General features: G+C 39.6%; 1 protein-coding gene across 6 annotated transcripts in view; it reads left to right on the top strand.

Moving 5' to 3' along the window:
• The window catches only part of PLCH1 (phospholipase C eta 1), a 942,696-nt gene that overhangs the window by 105,908 nt on the left and 821,113 nt on the right, over positions 1–15,675 (top strand). For all 6 annotated transcript variants that reach the window (XM_078667769.1, XM_078667764.1, XM_078667766.1 and 3 more), the window contains exon 2: positions 10,613–10,729. In XM_078667769.1, the coding sequence (XP_078523895.1) occupies positions 10,651–10,729 (79 nt within the window). In that variant the 5' untranslated portion in view covers positions 10,613–10,650. The remainder of the gene's footprint in view (positions 1–10,612; positions 10,730–15,675) is intronic.

The raw sequence follows: 15,675 nt of genomic DNA on the forward strand, positions 1-15,675 counted from the left end.
TAATGGATGGATCATCAACTTTGTTTTACAAGTGGGTATATTATTTATTATTGGTGTACATTTTTCATCAATCCATTTTTTGATCAGCTCCTACATTCTGTAGAAAGTCCACTTTGTATCCTTTCAGGTTCCTACATGAGAAGCGGCTTTGTTCGCCGTAGTGTCCGAGATGGAGGAGGGGGATGCTCCTTCTCTGTCTCGGCACCTGTTGATTGGATCAAGCTTCAGTTTTCCACAGGTAAAACTATTGACTGTGTGAAGTGCAGAAACAGCTGAAGACTTGGCCATTCTGTAACATGTAGCCTCATTAAACAGCCAAACCACCCATCTGGGTGTACAAGTGCTATCTAAAAGTTACACAAGGTAAATGAATATCCCAGGAGAGCAGTGCACAAATGTGCCATGTGACCTCTTCAAATTTAGGCTTGTATTTGGGAAAATCGTCCATTCATAGTATCCTTACATTCAAACAGGATGCATAATTCAATCTCCATCTTCAGGGTTGAACCCCCCCCCCCCCAACTACTTAGGAGTATTAAAAACGCCATAGTAAATAAAAAGTAATGGCCTTTAGAGAGAGGCTCTGTGAATATAACTGGCCATTGGGAGAAAAGTCTATTGATGTTGTCGAGGATTTTGTATATCTATACAGAAATGTAAGCCTTGGGTACCAATAAGGTGTTTCAGCATCACTGTATATGGTACCTGACCTGATGATTAGAAATGTAATTTAATATAATCTCTCAGCAGTTACACTATATCTAAAGTCAGGCATGCATCAACAATTATATCATTAATGCGAAGTTTCTTGTTTACTAATATAATGAGAATTAGAACTATCTCCTCAAAAATCCCAATGTTCGCTAGGTAATGTAATCAAAGTTTTTGGTTTATGAAGTCTTAAACTGTACCTCAAGTTAACAGTTAGGCTACTGGAATTCATGCTGCTTGAACCGAACATGCCAATTAAGATGCATAACGAATCGAGGTATTTTAAATCAATGCACAAGACTGAAGTGTATGCTACGCTAAATGTTATTTACAAGGTCCACATATAGTTTTTCCTGAACTGAAGTTTGGTGGATCTAGCGTTGCATCCAAGAAAATGGAAGGATGCAGATCTGTTGTTACAGTCTTAGGAAATTGGTGCATGTGAGCGAGCAGAAAAATCAGATATTGTAAACCTGTACGCGGATCGGGTTTACAAGTCACCAGAGTTGCTCTCCAAAGTCTGGTTTTTAAAGCCTCTCCAGAAACAGGAGAAGTGTTTTTTGGGAAAAAGCTAATAGCCCGTCCCATTCCCATGGGACCATCTCCGCGTCCTCCTCCAGTGTCCAGTGTCTGTGTATAGCTCTTCAGTTTCAGCGCTCCGTCCATCATCTCCTTGTGCTTGCTTAGCTCTTCTCCACTGACAGTTTAAGTCCTGCTCTTGTTTCTGACCCTGACCTTTTCAAGGCCCTCCCCTCCTTTCTCACCTGGTGAAAATCTGTTCATGGTTTGCAGGTCTGGAGGTTCAGCATTGACAGTTCAGTAAATTAGGTTGATCAAGTAGTCCAGATGTGCAGACTTTGAATGTCCCGCCCATAAAATGACAGTAAAGTTTACATCTGGATTATTATGTCAACCAAATTAGAAATGCTGGACTGTGTCTTGTGTTGTGATAGTTCGAATAATGCAACAAATAAAGTTTTGGTGTAAGCAATAAACAGCATGAATATATTGGATTATAACATATTTATACAGTGCTTACTACCTCTATGTTGGGTTCGGATGTGCTTGCCTATAGGCAGCATGCTACATCTTGTAACGTGTGGTTGGAAAGATGCGGTCTTTGTTTTGAGCCTATGTGGGAAGTGTTTCCATGTTGTGTGAGATGCCTACAGAGTTACTGTTATCATAATCTTTCACACTGATTAAATAGCCTAAGAGAATGCTTTGTTCTCACATGATTATCAATAAGTTGAAATGGCTGATGGATGCTGAAGTTCTATAGTAGGAAGATGGATGATCTTCCACTGCCCTCATTGATGGAATCTGCCCTTTGTGGAAGAGAAACAGCTCAGAATTGAATGGTATATAAAATAATTCAATGACCCTATAGGTATGGTACTTTCATTAAAGAGATCATAGCATATGTCACCTTAACAAGCTTACTTTCCTGAAGGTGTCATTAATGTGGGACAGAAAGCCCAATGTGGGAGGCCGAAAAGGTAGTTGAAGAGGTGATAGAAGACTGCGGAAAAGAGAGAAGAGTTTTTGTTTTTTGGATGCCATGCAATGCTGGAATTGAAAACAAATTACTCCGGGAACCTGTAAATTGGGGTTTCCGGCGTAGCAGTGGAAAGGGGGTGCAATCATGACAGAGAGAGTCATGAAAAGCAGATTCTGACAGTCAACTTGTATATTTCTTTTTTGAAAACTCTGAAGCAAAGTGGCAACAGGGAGAAATGCGACTGTAAATGGTCTGGTTTAATTGGTCACAAAGACATTAGACTTTTAAATATCTTACTGGATTAAGGTACCTGCTGCTGGAATCTGTGTGCCCAACATTTTTCATGGATAATAATAACGATAAGGTAACCCTGGTGATTAACCCCACCGCTGCTGTCGACGTTCAGCGGACGTCGCGTGCACTACCTCGGTAATAGAACGTTCCGCACTAGCGCAGAACGTTCAGCGCAGGCAAGGGGTTAATGCATCTGCTGGAGAGAGCTGTTATTTTTCCAGTCATAGTTTTGACTCCTCGAGTAGCATAAATGGGTAGTATGCTGCTGCAAAACACATGTATGTGCAGATCACATATTTGTATTATGTGCACAGGTAAGTATGTTACTCTTTTTGACATAGAGATCCTTATGTTACTTTCAGTTATTATTATTATTATTATTATTATTATTATTATTATTGAGTTTTATATAGCGCTAGCCAGACCCGAAGGTATCGGAGCGCTTTACAACTTGACGTATATGACACCCTTGATAGAATCCCCCTCCCATGTAGTCCAGAATAATAAATTACAACTCTTCTAATATACCACAGTGAGCTGGAATTGGGATCAGGGAGCTGTGTGCAAACTGCAAGGCATGGGTTTAGAACCTTATTGTTTTTTTTAACCTAATCTGGTGTTATTCTCAGGTTTCTAAAAAGGGTTTCGGTTGGTGGTATTAAAGTCTTATTAGTACTGTCAATCCCAACCACTGCAATAAGTTAGTAATCCTGACTTTGTGTTTCTCCTGATCACGTACTTTTTAAATATATTGTCTACATGTAAGGACAATATGGGACTCCTACACCTTGTAACCCTCATTGTCGTATGTAATATTTCCTGTAGATTGACTTATACAGTTGTATGATCTATTGTTTCTGTTTAATGTGTGCATGTGCTGTAATGCACTGTGACCCCAGACATTGAGAAGAGTAGCGCTGTAAAAAAATTAAAACAATGAATTAGTGCTACTTAAATCATTATATGTGACAATACTCAAAAGGATACAGCTGCCATTCTTACAATGCATGCTATTAGATACAGGGGTTGATCAAAGTAGGTTGAACAAATGTGTCTCCAATTCATAGTTTCTCTTAATTACTTCAAGTGATAAGCAGTGCTACTTTGTTTCCACCATTGCATTGGCCTCGAGCTGTTAGGCTCTAGATAGCGTGCAATCAGGATGATATGGTAACAAAAGAAGGGCTGATGGGCATTTAAATCTGGCTTTTGTTTTGAGCCCAGCTGGAAGTGAAAAATAAGAAAGTTGCCCCTTGTCAACAGCAATAAATGTAAGTGCATGTGCTGCTGTATGCGTCCTGGTGTTGGCTAATTACACGGAGACAAACTGATCCTATTTCCCTGGAGCCAGTTGGATCCTGGATCCAGCTCAATAAATGCGGCAGGATCCACCTGGATCCCCTTTATTTCTGCGTTGATATCAGGACTGCAGAAGAGCAGGAATCAAGTTGTCAATCAGAGGTATTAATGATCTACCAAAGGAAAAGATTCTGGTGTCAGAACGGCATGTTAGAGTTCACATATGGCCTAGCTGGGTGTTGATTCTTCTGTTGAAGTGCCTATCACCAGTTCCAGACCCTCACTTGACATCACTTTTGGTTCCTGGGACTGCACATGTCCTGCCTTCAATGTGGGGCGCAGCAGGCAGAGTTTAAGGGTGTCAAGTCCAAGGTCATTAAAGAGCAAAGGTAGGGAACTATTTTTAATTGAAATAAAGATGCAAATTTCCTGTGAATTTGTAGAATGGTGTTTAGTGTTAGTGGGCTAGGGTTGTGAAAGGGAAAAGGAGATTTGAAGTGTGATCCTAAAATACCTTTGGATGTCCAACTGAACACCACCTGAGCAGTGCTAAAGGAGTCTCCATACTGGCAATGCGTGTTCAACAGATAGAGAGAACCGCTGTATTTGATGTGTCATTACAGGCAAAAGAAATTAAATAAAGCTATAGTTCTTGTGTAAGCTAAAAATATCTGTTTTTACTGATTGCAACCAAACAGGGTATTGGAACAATCGAAAAGCTTCTGTGTGAATAGCAGGATTCTTGTCTATGGACAGGTTGGAGAAGCAGGGGCGGCTCTAGGCTCATGGCGGCCCTGAGCAGGGAGCGTAGGTAGGGGGCCCTGGAAGAGGTGGTCTGGGCGGGGCCGGGGGGGGGGGCCTTCAGGGTGTTTGGAAGTGGAACAGAGCCGGAGGCCGCCAAATCCCTGCCACGCAAATATGTATCCATCCTCAGAGGATTATTATATTAAGGATATATATTGTTTTGGTGGCCCCTTGGGTTTGGCGGCCCTGTGCAGGTGCACAGCTTGCACATGCCTAAGGCCGCCCCTGGGAGAAGTAATCGTCAATACTTTCTGTGTTTTTTTTTCATCAAAGAGCTATTGTCCGCCTTATTGGCTGGTCCAATGGGGCAATATGGAACTGAAGAGCAATAATAGGATTTAAAAGCATTACCTCGTTGATGATTGTCATTAAGATAAGTCTTTTCAGAAGCAACAAGCACTGGTTGTTTGAAGAGACTGACTGCAAGAAATTAGTTCAGAGTATTTCATGTGTTGCCGTTTTGAATGTTGCACACTTGTGCTTAGCTGAGTAATTTAAGGTGGATGGAAACGGCTAATTAAGACTAATTATGTACACTGCCAACTACAAGTTCCATGTGCTTCTGAAAAGAGGCTTTGCAATTGATATAGCTCTAAAGCATGATTTAGATGTTCGGTTTCCAGCGAGAATCTTCTTCTTGTGTCATTTATGTGAAGGCCTTTGTTTAATTGCTAATTTAAATAAATATATTTCAAAATAATGCATTCAGTGCACTGGGGCCCGTTTCATTACAAAGACAGTTAGTGTCATTTTACGGGCTCAAATTAATATTTTTATACTTTATATCTGGTTTTGTTTTATTCGAGACCTTGACTTGCCACTCGGGAGCCCAAAGAGAAATGACAGGGTAGTTTAAATAGAATAAAATGAACATAATTCTGCCTCGATAGGAAATTATGTTAACAAATATGGCTGTACATTTATGACAAAGAATATTCGGGGTGAGTTAGGGGTGAATTTATTTATAATGATAGCAGGCCTTCTGCGGAAGAACCTGCGAGCTTGTTTTTCTTGTGACAAGGTGCTGGTCAAATTCATGAATTTTGTTTTGTAATTAGTAGGAGATCTATCGCTTTATTAATTAATGTCTCTCGATATCATTGAAGTTGAGTAAGGAGCGGCAATTGTATTGATGTGATATTTCTAATTAAACGTTTTAAATTTTATTTACCATTAGCAATTTTATGGAGCCAACCAAGCCCATAACTTTCGCAACCTGTTTCCCATACCTTGATATAACCCTTTTTTATCAGAAGTTCGCACTCCCAGATCAGAAGCTAATAAACAGAAGATGATGAATGTTATTCATATGATCAGAGGAGTCAAAGTTTGTCTTGTTTAACTGAATGCTATCATGGGTGGGGTTTGGATGGAGTTGTTGACTGATGTCTTTGAAACTAAAGGCGGTGTTTTGGCAAATCATTGGCAACCAGAAAAAATTACTTTTAATCGTAAAAGGTGTTGCTTTCAGATAAGCCTGATTTATTTGGAGTTTATACTATTTCTCAAGCTACTTTCCAGTGGTGGTAATGTGGCGTACGACGTAGTAGCCTATACATCCCTACATTTGTAAGGGATTCCCTGAAGATGCTGATAAATGGATTGGTTTGATAGACAGAGGAATGCTGGCAAGTCTGGGGATAGAGCACTGTCCATTTCTCCAAATCCATCAGTTTTGGGTCCAACTCCTGCCCAGAATGTACGTACAGCTTTGCATAAGAACATCATATAAACTATAGTATCTTTGTCCTCAATAAAGTACAAGTGTCACCTGTACTTTTATTTTGGTAGTTACTCTCCAAACCTTTCGTTAAAAGTTTTATTTTTCCAATAAAGTTTTTGATATTTGCATCTCTAGAAATATTGTGCATCGAATAAGGTTGTATCCAGTAAGACTGGGCCACTGAATGTTAAGTTCCTCGTTTGAGACGATTTTAGTTGTATATTTAAGGCTACTCTCTAGATCATTTCTTCAAATAGAGTTTACTGAACTACATTCATTATGTCAAACATTGAAAATCTTTGTAAATTTGAGTTGATATTTGAGGGTGGCTTTAAGGATTATTTCATGATGTATGCAAATGATAAATACTGGCACATACACAAAAAATAATTTTTAAATGTTCTTACCTGCTGGAATGATTTGGATATTGTATTTAATAAACATAATTTTTATATGGAAGTTCCAGCCCACACTATATTTACACCCATGTATGGAGTGGGAGAAGGTGAAAAGTATTTTTTCTAATTCCAAATATTTATTAGTCTGATTTGTTTTTCTCTGTCTGTCCATTGTCCAGCTTGTTCTAGGCCAAACATATCTAGATGTTTAATGAAGTCTGGAAACCTCCACCTTGATGATTTGTTGTGATTTTTGTTTTTCCTATTGAAATTCAGATTTTTCCCCCCAAAAGAATATATTTTACTTTATATTGTTTTGAGAAACAAACTGATCATTTTGTCACCAGAATGGATTGAGTAGCTGCTCCCTGGCCATGAGTGCTCCTGTCAGTTACTCGCTGACACTGTTCTGTCCTTTGTTTTCTCCCCTCTGTTTACCAGGGGTCTTTTGAGTGGATCAATAATGGAAATGTATCTTATTTTCCAACTGCCTATTATTCTTTGATTGAATTCTAAAACTCACCTTATTCTTTTAGGATTGTCCACATGATAGCTAATCACTCAGACATGCACTTTAGTTGTGGTATGTTTCTCTATTATCTGTTTCCTCTGTTTTCTCAGACAGAGAGCTGTAGTCTGTTTCCTCCACCATGGTGATCAGAAGGAGACTCTCTGGATTGGTTGCTGGGATGTCTAAATTATCCACATCCTGATGGTCCTGTTTATCTTATTATATTGTTTTCATTTGAGGTTCCTTCTGAGGAGTACGAGACCACTTTTTTAAAGAATACATTTTCGTATTTGTCCTGCCTAATTCTGCACCATCTGCTGAAATTTATGTCAAAGGCATATTTTCTATGTCCTTTTTGTGAACAATAGTGGACCTAAGGGCTTTACTTGTAAAATACATGCGAACCTACAATACCTGCATAGAACCTGCCTTTAATCATCTTATTACAGTAGATCGGTGGCATCATTATTAACCTGATATAAGAAAATTAGGTAGATGTTCAACAGTGATCACTTATTACAGTTAAGTTGCCACATCACCATGCTTGCTGCTAGTAGCAGGTAGCTTACTGAGAAGAACTGCAATGGATGTTCATGGAATTCTGATCTGTTTCTCTGGAATTGTCATTAGCAGAAGATAACATATGCCAATCAGTTTATTATTTGTAAGACTGCAGTTAATTATACAAAAGCAGGCATATCTGCTGCATGTTACCACATTTAAATAGCTGCCTTTGAAAGTGATATACATTAAACTGCATATAATGTTTTACAGCCAACCACTAGTTGCATATTGGTTTTAAGGTCGAGCCTAGAGGCAGCACGCATGCTCTGCGAGGCATGCTGTAATCCCTCTGTGGAGTTTAAACACACCCACCACACGCTCCCAGCTTTTCGTTGGTTGCTTGGTCCGCCTTTATAAATTACATAGCTTTCGTTGGTGAATAGAGTACATTTCTCTCGCCTTGTGGCTATTTTATTCATGCCCTGCGGACTGCTCCTGCTACATGGATCGTTCCATAAAATCTACATATCAAACCTAAGTTGTAGTCATGGTTAGGAAATGAGAATATTTTTATTAACACTATCTCTTTGTTGTTACTACATGGCGTTTGTATAGCACACAGTGCATAGTGTGTCCTCATAGAACTTTTGGCTCACTGAAGGTGCCCCAGTATGCAGCTAAACGGGTTCCATCACTGTATAGAGCCGGAGTTATCCTGATTTGTTTAAAAAAAAATATTGGGATTTTTGTATTTCATTACATCGAGTATACCAATGATAAGCAAGTACATTTCATCATGAAATTACATTATTCTGTGTCTATTCTGTGTCTATTATCCAGCGAGAGATCACCTGGAAGGAATAAAAACCAAAAAAAGACTTCTTACATGTGCACGCATTGCAAGTCATAACATTCATCTTGGAGGGGTATCCCGTGCCCAGCCTCTGATGTAGTGATAGGGCGTGTACGAGATCTTGGCTAAGTACGTCAATTTAAATCAAAGATCTTAGTGTGAGCTTTCCGTGTTTCCTTGTGGTGTACTCTTGTTTGGTGTTGGAGTTGCGGGTTCCCGTTAATGTTTAGTCGGAATTGGAACCTCCGATGTGGGGAAGAAACTATCAACTGAAGGGGCTGAACTGGGGGACCTTGATGCGGAGTCACTAGTGGAAAAAGGTTGATTGTGGTTACTGTCCATGGTGCATATGTATATATTTCAGCCCTTCAAACAAAAAAACAATGTCACTGTGTTTGGGTGAGGGGGGCAGGGTCTCATGCCTAGAAGTACCAAAATACATAATTGTGTCCTCTCTCCCACACCAAAGCGACTCGTCCCCCCAAAAAACGTGTTGATTTTCTGGGGTGTTTTCACACCCCTTAATAGACATACGCTATTCAAAGCCTCGAAAGACGAGCTGGAAATTTCCTCTTTTCAAAGTGTTCCAAGTCGCTTTTCTTTCCACTGTGTGATATCAGCTCCTCACCAGGTGACCATGTGAAGGGAGCTGGCCTCGTGTGATGCACTATTTCGCTATGTGAGTTGTCAGGTGTGGTATTTGGCAGTTAACTCCAACGTTAGGATAGTCCAGCCTGGACTAAACAAAAGCATTTATCACAGGAATATGGAATTATTTTCAATATAGGGTAGAATTATTTTCAAAATGAGGACATAGTGGGTACAGGTAGTGGTGGCCTGTGGAACCATGCTCACCTTGTAGACAAACACCATTGCAAGACTCTGCACTACTTCAGATGGAGGGGTACCCATATTCTGTGGCCAAGATGTCGAAGCCCAGTCACTCACAGGGAAGCAGTAGTAAGAATTTAGTTCTAAAATGGATTAAGTTTGAGAAAGTTCACAGACAACCCCTCACAACTATTGACAGGCAATCCCTCAATAAATCTGCTGTTTGGGAATTGGAGTTAAAAACAAGGAGTGAGGCATATCAAAATTGAGTTGTGTATCACCTGCATCGTGTGGAAACAAACTCCGACTTGATGGAATAACATGGCCAGTGGTCTCCTATTATGATTAAACAAAACTGACACAGGATGGAGCCCTGTGGGACCCCATTCGTAAGACGCTTCCTTTGAAACCATAAATATGGCAGTGCTAAAGCTGGTGGTCCTATCAGAATGAATGAATGTATTTACATTTATACATCGCATGGCTACCAGAAGGCCTTCCACTAGTGACAGTGGTTCTACCTCTATACCACTGTGCTGTTACTTTTTAATCCTGTCAAGTGGAACACATTAATAAAGTAGTTCAGTGTATCCCCTTAGATAGTTTTAATATTCACTTATCTTTTTGACACAGCGCTGCTATCCTCACCACACCTATTTGCTCACATATGGGATTACTATCCCTTTGCCCAATAAAACATCTCTGAGCTCCTCCTTTAAGATCCCGGAGTAGTAGCTCCCAGTGTTGACCAGGATTTCAACACTGGTAAGGGGGACCCATATGATGAAGCATGTCACCCTCGGGTGAGTGAGGGTTCTTATCCTTGAGGGATGTCTCCCCCAGTTAGGTGTGTAGCATCACATTGGTGATGAGAGAAGTTACCTAGCACATTTATCATATACACATGACCTTGACCACAGTTGTGCAATTTTGTGTTATACACTCCCAACTGCCCGCAAACAGGCATACCCTACCTTCTGCTTTCTCGCAGCGTGAGAAGCAGAAACATAAAATGGTATTTAAAAATCCATTTTATGTTTCTGCTTCTCGCACTGCCAGAAAGCAGTTGGGCAACGATCCTCTGCCCTAATGGAGGAGCCGCCCCTGACTGTTTTAGGCATTTTTGGTACAGTGAGGTTTTAGCACTGCTCTAATCTAATATGCATTTGTCACCTCTTTACAGGATTCGTTTTTGGATGGTGAACACACACACCTCTCACAATGAGTTACTGGACCCTGGATAAGAGATGCCATGTGCAGTATTGCAGACACTTCCTATCAGATAACGGTGCATTTCATGGTAAGCGGGTGCACTATTTTTCCCTTTTTTTTTCTTCAAAGCAGGAAGATAGAAATTGCTTAATTATAAATGTTCGATGAGTGGAGAGAAGAACTTTCATGGTTGTGTTTTATAAAGAAGTCATACGTGTTGTGGGATTGGATGTTTTTAGTAGATTAGCTTGAGGGTAGCAAAAATGTTAATTTTACAGTTTGTTTTTTCACGTAGTAACCTACATTTTGCTGTTATCCTAGTTTATTTAGTGTTGTAGTGTCAGTATGTTTGTTGCTGGTCTTTACATTTTGCTGTTGTCCTAGTTTTAGTGTGGTGGTGTGAGCATGTTTGTTGCTGGTCTTTACATTTAGCTGTTTCTATAGTTCTGGTGCTGGTGTGTGAATGTTTGTTGTTGGTCTTTACATTTTGCTGTTGTCCTAGTTTTAGTGTTGGGTAATGAGCATGTTTGTTGCTGGTCTTTACATTTTGCTGTTGTCGTAGTTCTAGTGTTATGATGGGAATGTTTGTTGCTGTTCCTTACATTTTGCTGTTGTCCGAGTTTTAGTGTTGTGGTGTTAGCATGTTTGTTACCGGTCTTTACATTTTGCTGTTAACCTAGTTTTAGTTTTGTGGTATGAGCATATTTGTTGCTGGTCTTTACATTTTGCTGTTGTCCTAGTTTTAGTGTGGTGGTGTGTGAATGTTTGTTGCTGGTCTTTACATTTTGCTGTTGTCCGAGTTTTAGTGTTGGGTTATGAGAATGTTTGTTTCTGGTCTTTACATTTTGCTGTTAACCTAGATTTAGTGTTGTGGTGTGAGCATGTTTGTTGCTGGTCTCAACATTTTGCTGTTGCCTAGTTTATTTAGTATTGCAGTGTGAAATTTTTGTTGCCGGTCTTTACACTTTGCTGTTGTGCTACCTTATTTAGTGCTGTGGCGTGAAAATGTTATGGGTGGTAGGTAAGGTTAAGTGCACATGGTAAAAAATAAGATACAATGGGTCAAACATTTAATGGGCATTGCATGTAAATTGTTAACATATGAAGACTTACACCATTGTTAATGTGATTTAATGCCTCTTGGTGATTATCACTCCTGAACTGGTCGAGCTGCTGCAAGTCCATAACTGTGAATATATCACTGTGTGTATATTATAAAATGTGTGTGTTTCACTGCTTCATTTGTTATTGTTACAGTATAGAAGAAAATCACAGAGAGACACAATGGAGGTTTGGGCTTTTTAGGTTGAGCATTTGAGGCCTCTTGTATATACTTTAGTATATACTTCTGTATTAGTATTTACTTATATGTGTATGAACTTTGTGGACTCTGGAGATCAGCCCTAGGACTTGTCTGCTTCCGCTTAGGGACTTCTTTCCTGTTCAACTGCCTCTATTTAACTGTCTTAATAGAAAAGGACCAGTAGAGGTCAGTAAAATACCAGAATTGCTTTCTGCTGAGGGACATTATATTTTTTTCTGGCAACTGTCTCTATTTAACTTACTTGATAGAAAACGACCAGCAGAGGTCAATATATATTTTTCAAATCCTGTATTTTCAGTGATATGACCACCAAAGGCCGTGATTTTATATTAAAAACAGAGCTTTGGACTGTACCATTTCCTGTTGAAAGGCAATATTTCTTTCAATGTTTTCCCATACCTGGCATGTCAGGCAGTTTGGTGCTTACTTTCCCTCCATGTTAAAGAACAATAGATGTTTCAGCACCCAGGCTAATGTGCTGCATAGCTAAATACATATAAGGTCCCAAAGGTGAGACTGATTGCATTGCAAATGCTTGTTATGCCAAGTGTATGGCTCATGTGACATTTAAGAACATGAATACGTCATAGATTAAACCAATAACTATGACACTGTGGGGGTGTTTACTTTGTGTATGGCACATGCGCAACACAACATGTGATTCTGTAACATGCCTACAGCCAAAGTTATACATTTAGTTAGGCACCAGCTACTTAAAAGCTGCAGAGTGCCGCTTTCCACTTCTTTGATGTCAAAACAGTACTGCTTATCACAAGTTCAACAATCTCAGTGAGTGAACTCTTTTTTTTCTCTGTGATCAGTTGTCCAAGTTAGTAATGCCTTGCCCTGTCTTTTCTCATGACATGAGATAGGATGTTGTTGCTTACATAGGTCTAAACAGGGGCGGCTTTAGAGCTAGTGGTGCCCTGTGTGACAATCATTGATTCCCTCACTACCACCCGGCAAAAGGGCCTCCCATATCTTCATAGCCCCTCTTTCACATGCATTTCATTTGTTTTAAACTGCTAGTTAAGGCTGGTTTTACTAATGCACTTGGCTATCCGCACTAAATATAGATCTGTTCTTTGCAGCAGGAACATTAACCCTCTGCACTACTTTATGGCGAGTCAAACCTGCCACTGAACAGAACTCTGATCCCTTACTGTCTCTCTAGCAGGAACATTAATTACAGGAGTTATCTTGACATTTTTTATTCCTGCCTACAAGCTGGACACACAATGAAGTCTTTAGCAGGTGCTTTTAAATTAAAAGTTATTGCTAAACACAGTGCCACACCTTGAGGTACGTGCCCCCTTCAGGTCAGTGCCAGGTACGGTCACACCGGTCGCACTGCCCTAAAGCCGCCCTGGGTCCAAACAGTTGTGCATCATTATACATAGAAGGCTGCACTAACTGATCTCTTAGGTTAAATGTGATTGTGGTGCTGTTAATGCAGTCTTTTTTGGGTCTGTTAATTTTTTTTAAATGTGTTCATCTGCAATTTGAGGTGAAATAAGGGTTATTTTTTATAATCAATCCCACTACACCGTTATGAGTGTTTGAGTACCTTTTTTTTTATACCTATGAGACAAATAAATACCCATATTTTAAATAAGTCTATCCAGCTTTGCTTATTACTGCTGGAAAAAATACATGGCTTTGATATTGAAACCACCTCACCAGGAAAAGGTGGTATGGACGTTAATGTGCAGTGGTGCATGGTCTCTGCCATCATAATACTGAACGTTTACTTCATTGCATAAATCCTATGTCCCCTATTATGGCCTGGCCTAATAACGAAGCTGTCGCCAGACAATCATATGAGGAATAATAGAGGGGATTTTTGCTCTACCCACATGTTGGGAACCAGGAGCACAAGCTTCGTTTGGCCAGAATATTTTGTTTTTTTTTAATCCAGCTGCCTGATCTTGAATTTTTAGGGGCTTGCGCATATCACTGTAAAGCTATTAAAGTGTCTTAGATAACTGGAAAATGTATGGTGTTTTTCTCTGGCAGCTGCACAGATGGGAGTTGGGTAGTCCTTAACCTACATGCATGCTTAGGTCTGGCTTGGAAGTTCAACCTTTTCTAATTAACCACTATTATTCTACAGTTCTTTGTTTCCACACAAATAAATATCCATTCCCCTGCTATCAACTTGTAATGCTTTTACATATTACCATACAACATTTCTTTAAAGCCAGACATTGTTTCATTTGGATACCCAAATATCGATAAATAGAACTGGACTGAAAGTTTCACATTTGCTTTTATCTAAATACATCACTAGCAATATACTTCCACATACTCAACATTTTTCTGTTTTCATCTGTAGTTTAGACAGAAGGTGGCAGCAAAGTACCACTAACACATAAAAGAACCAGTTGGACACTAAACCTCCCTACATTTCCAGCATTTTTTTCTTTACCGCAGTGTAATAATAAAAAGCTTAAAGAATTAAACGCATGATATATATATATATATATATATATATATATATATATATATATATTTTTTTTTATGACTGTACTTCTCCTAATATGTTTTCGGCAGATTCAACTGAAAACAGGTAGAAGTGGGTGAGCCAACCCATTAACAAGCAAAGCCTAGTCAAATGTTTGCTATGACATTTATATTACAAACCATGTAAAATATGATACAGTATCTTTAAAATTCGAAAAGGAGTATTTCTTTAACATGTGGTACTGAAGTGTTTATTGAAAGTGATAGCTGTGTAATACTGGTAGTCTAAACTCACATACATGTTTGAAAGTATCATACGTGATACTGAAAAAAAAGAGTTTTGGTGAAATAAAATAGTTTGCTAAGAACACAAAATGTAAGCGCGGAAATCCCAATTTATCTGGGTTCTCTGATTTCACTGTGTACAAATCAGCAACCATTTGTCTTTCCTTATGTTAAGGCTTTGTTCCCTCTTAGCACTTTTTTTTAAAACTGCAGAAAAATGCACTAACTCAACCCAAAGGCCCAACGCTTTAAATGAGCACCAGTTATATTAAATAAGGTCACATGCAGGGCCAGACTGGCCATAGCGGGCACCGGGCATTTCCCCGGTGGGCCGGAGGTGTGGGGTCCGGTTTTATACCGGTGGGGGCCGTTTTTGTAACTGGGGGCCAGTTTTGCACCAGTGCTGCAAAATCGCTCCTTGTAACAAAAGCGCAGGAGCAGTGTTCCTGCCAGCTGGTAAAACATGAGAAGGCACATGTTTACAAATGATATGTGCATGTGTTAGCACATTAATTAATGCCAGACCATTTGGCTTTGCCGTTGCTTGTTTTGTTTGTTATTTCTTTATTTTTTATTTTGTTATGGTTTGCTGCCTTTGACATTCTTTTTTACTGTTTTCTGTTCGCCCTTATGTGCCACTTACACCTTGTTTTTGGTTCTGCTGCATTCAACATGAGAGAGCCGGTGTCTGATCTTATTTCCCCAGATTTAGTAACACCCACCTCCATTAGTGTCATCAGTACTGTGAGGGGGTTTTGAGGGACGATGCAATGGGAAAATTAATTATTTATTTATTTTTACTTTGGCATCGTCCCTCTGAATCACCCCTCACACAGCCCCACCCCTGTTACCTGCACTTACCGCTGCTGGGCCCAGGGTTGTGTCTCCCTTCTCTTGGTGTACGCGCCAACAACATCATGCAGCCAGCTGCATAAGCTTTTAATTTTTTACTGTTCATTAGT

This window comes from Lissotriton helveticus, chromosome 11, assembly GCF_964261635.1.
Source record: "Lissotriton helveticus chromosome 11, aLisHel1.1, whole genome shotgun sequence".
In the NCBI taxonomy this organism is placed as follows: domain Eukaryota; kingdom Metazoa; phylum Chordata; class Amphibia; order Caudata; family Salamandridae; genus Lissotriton; species Lissotriton helveticus.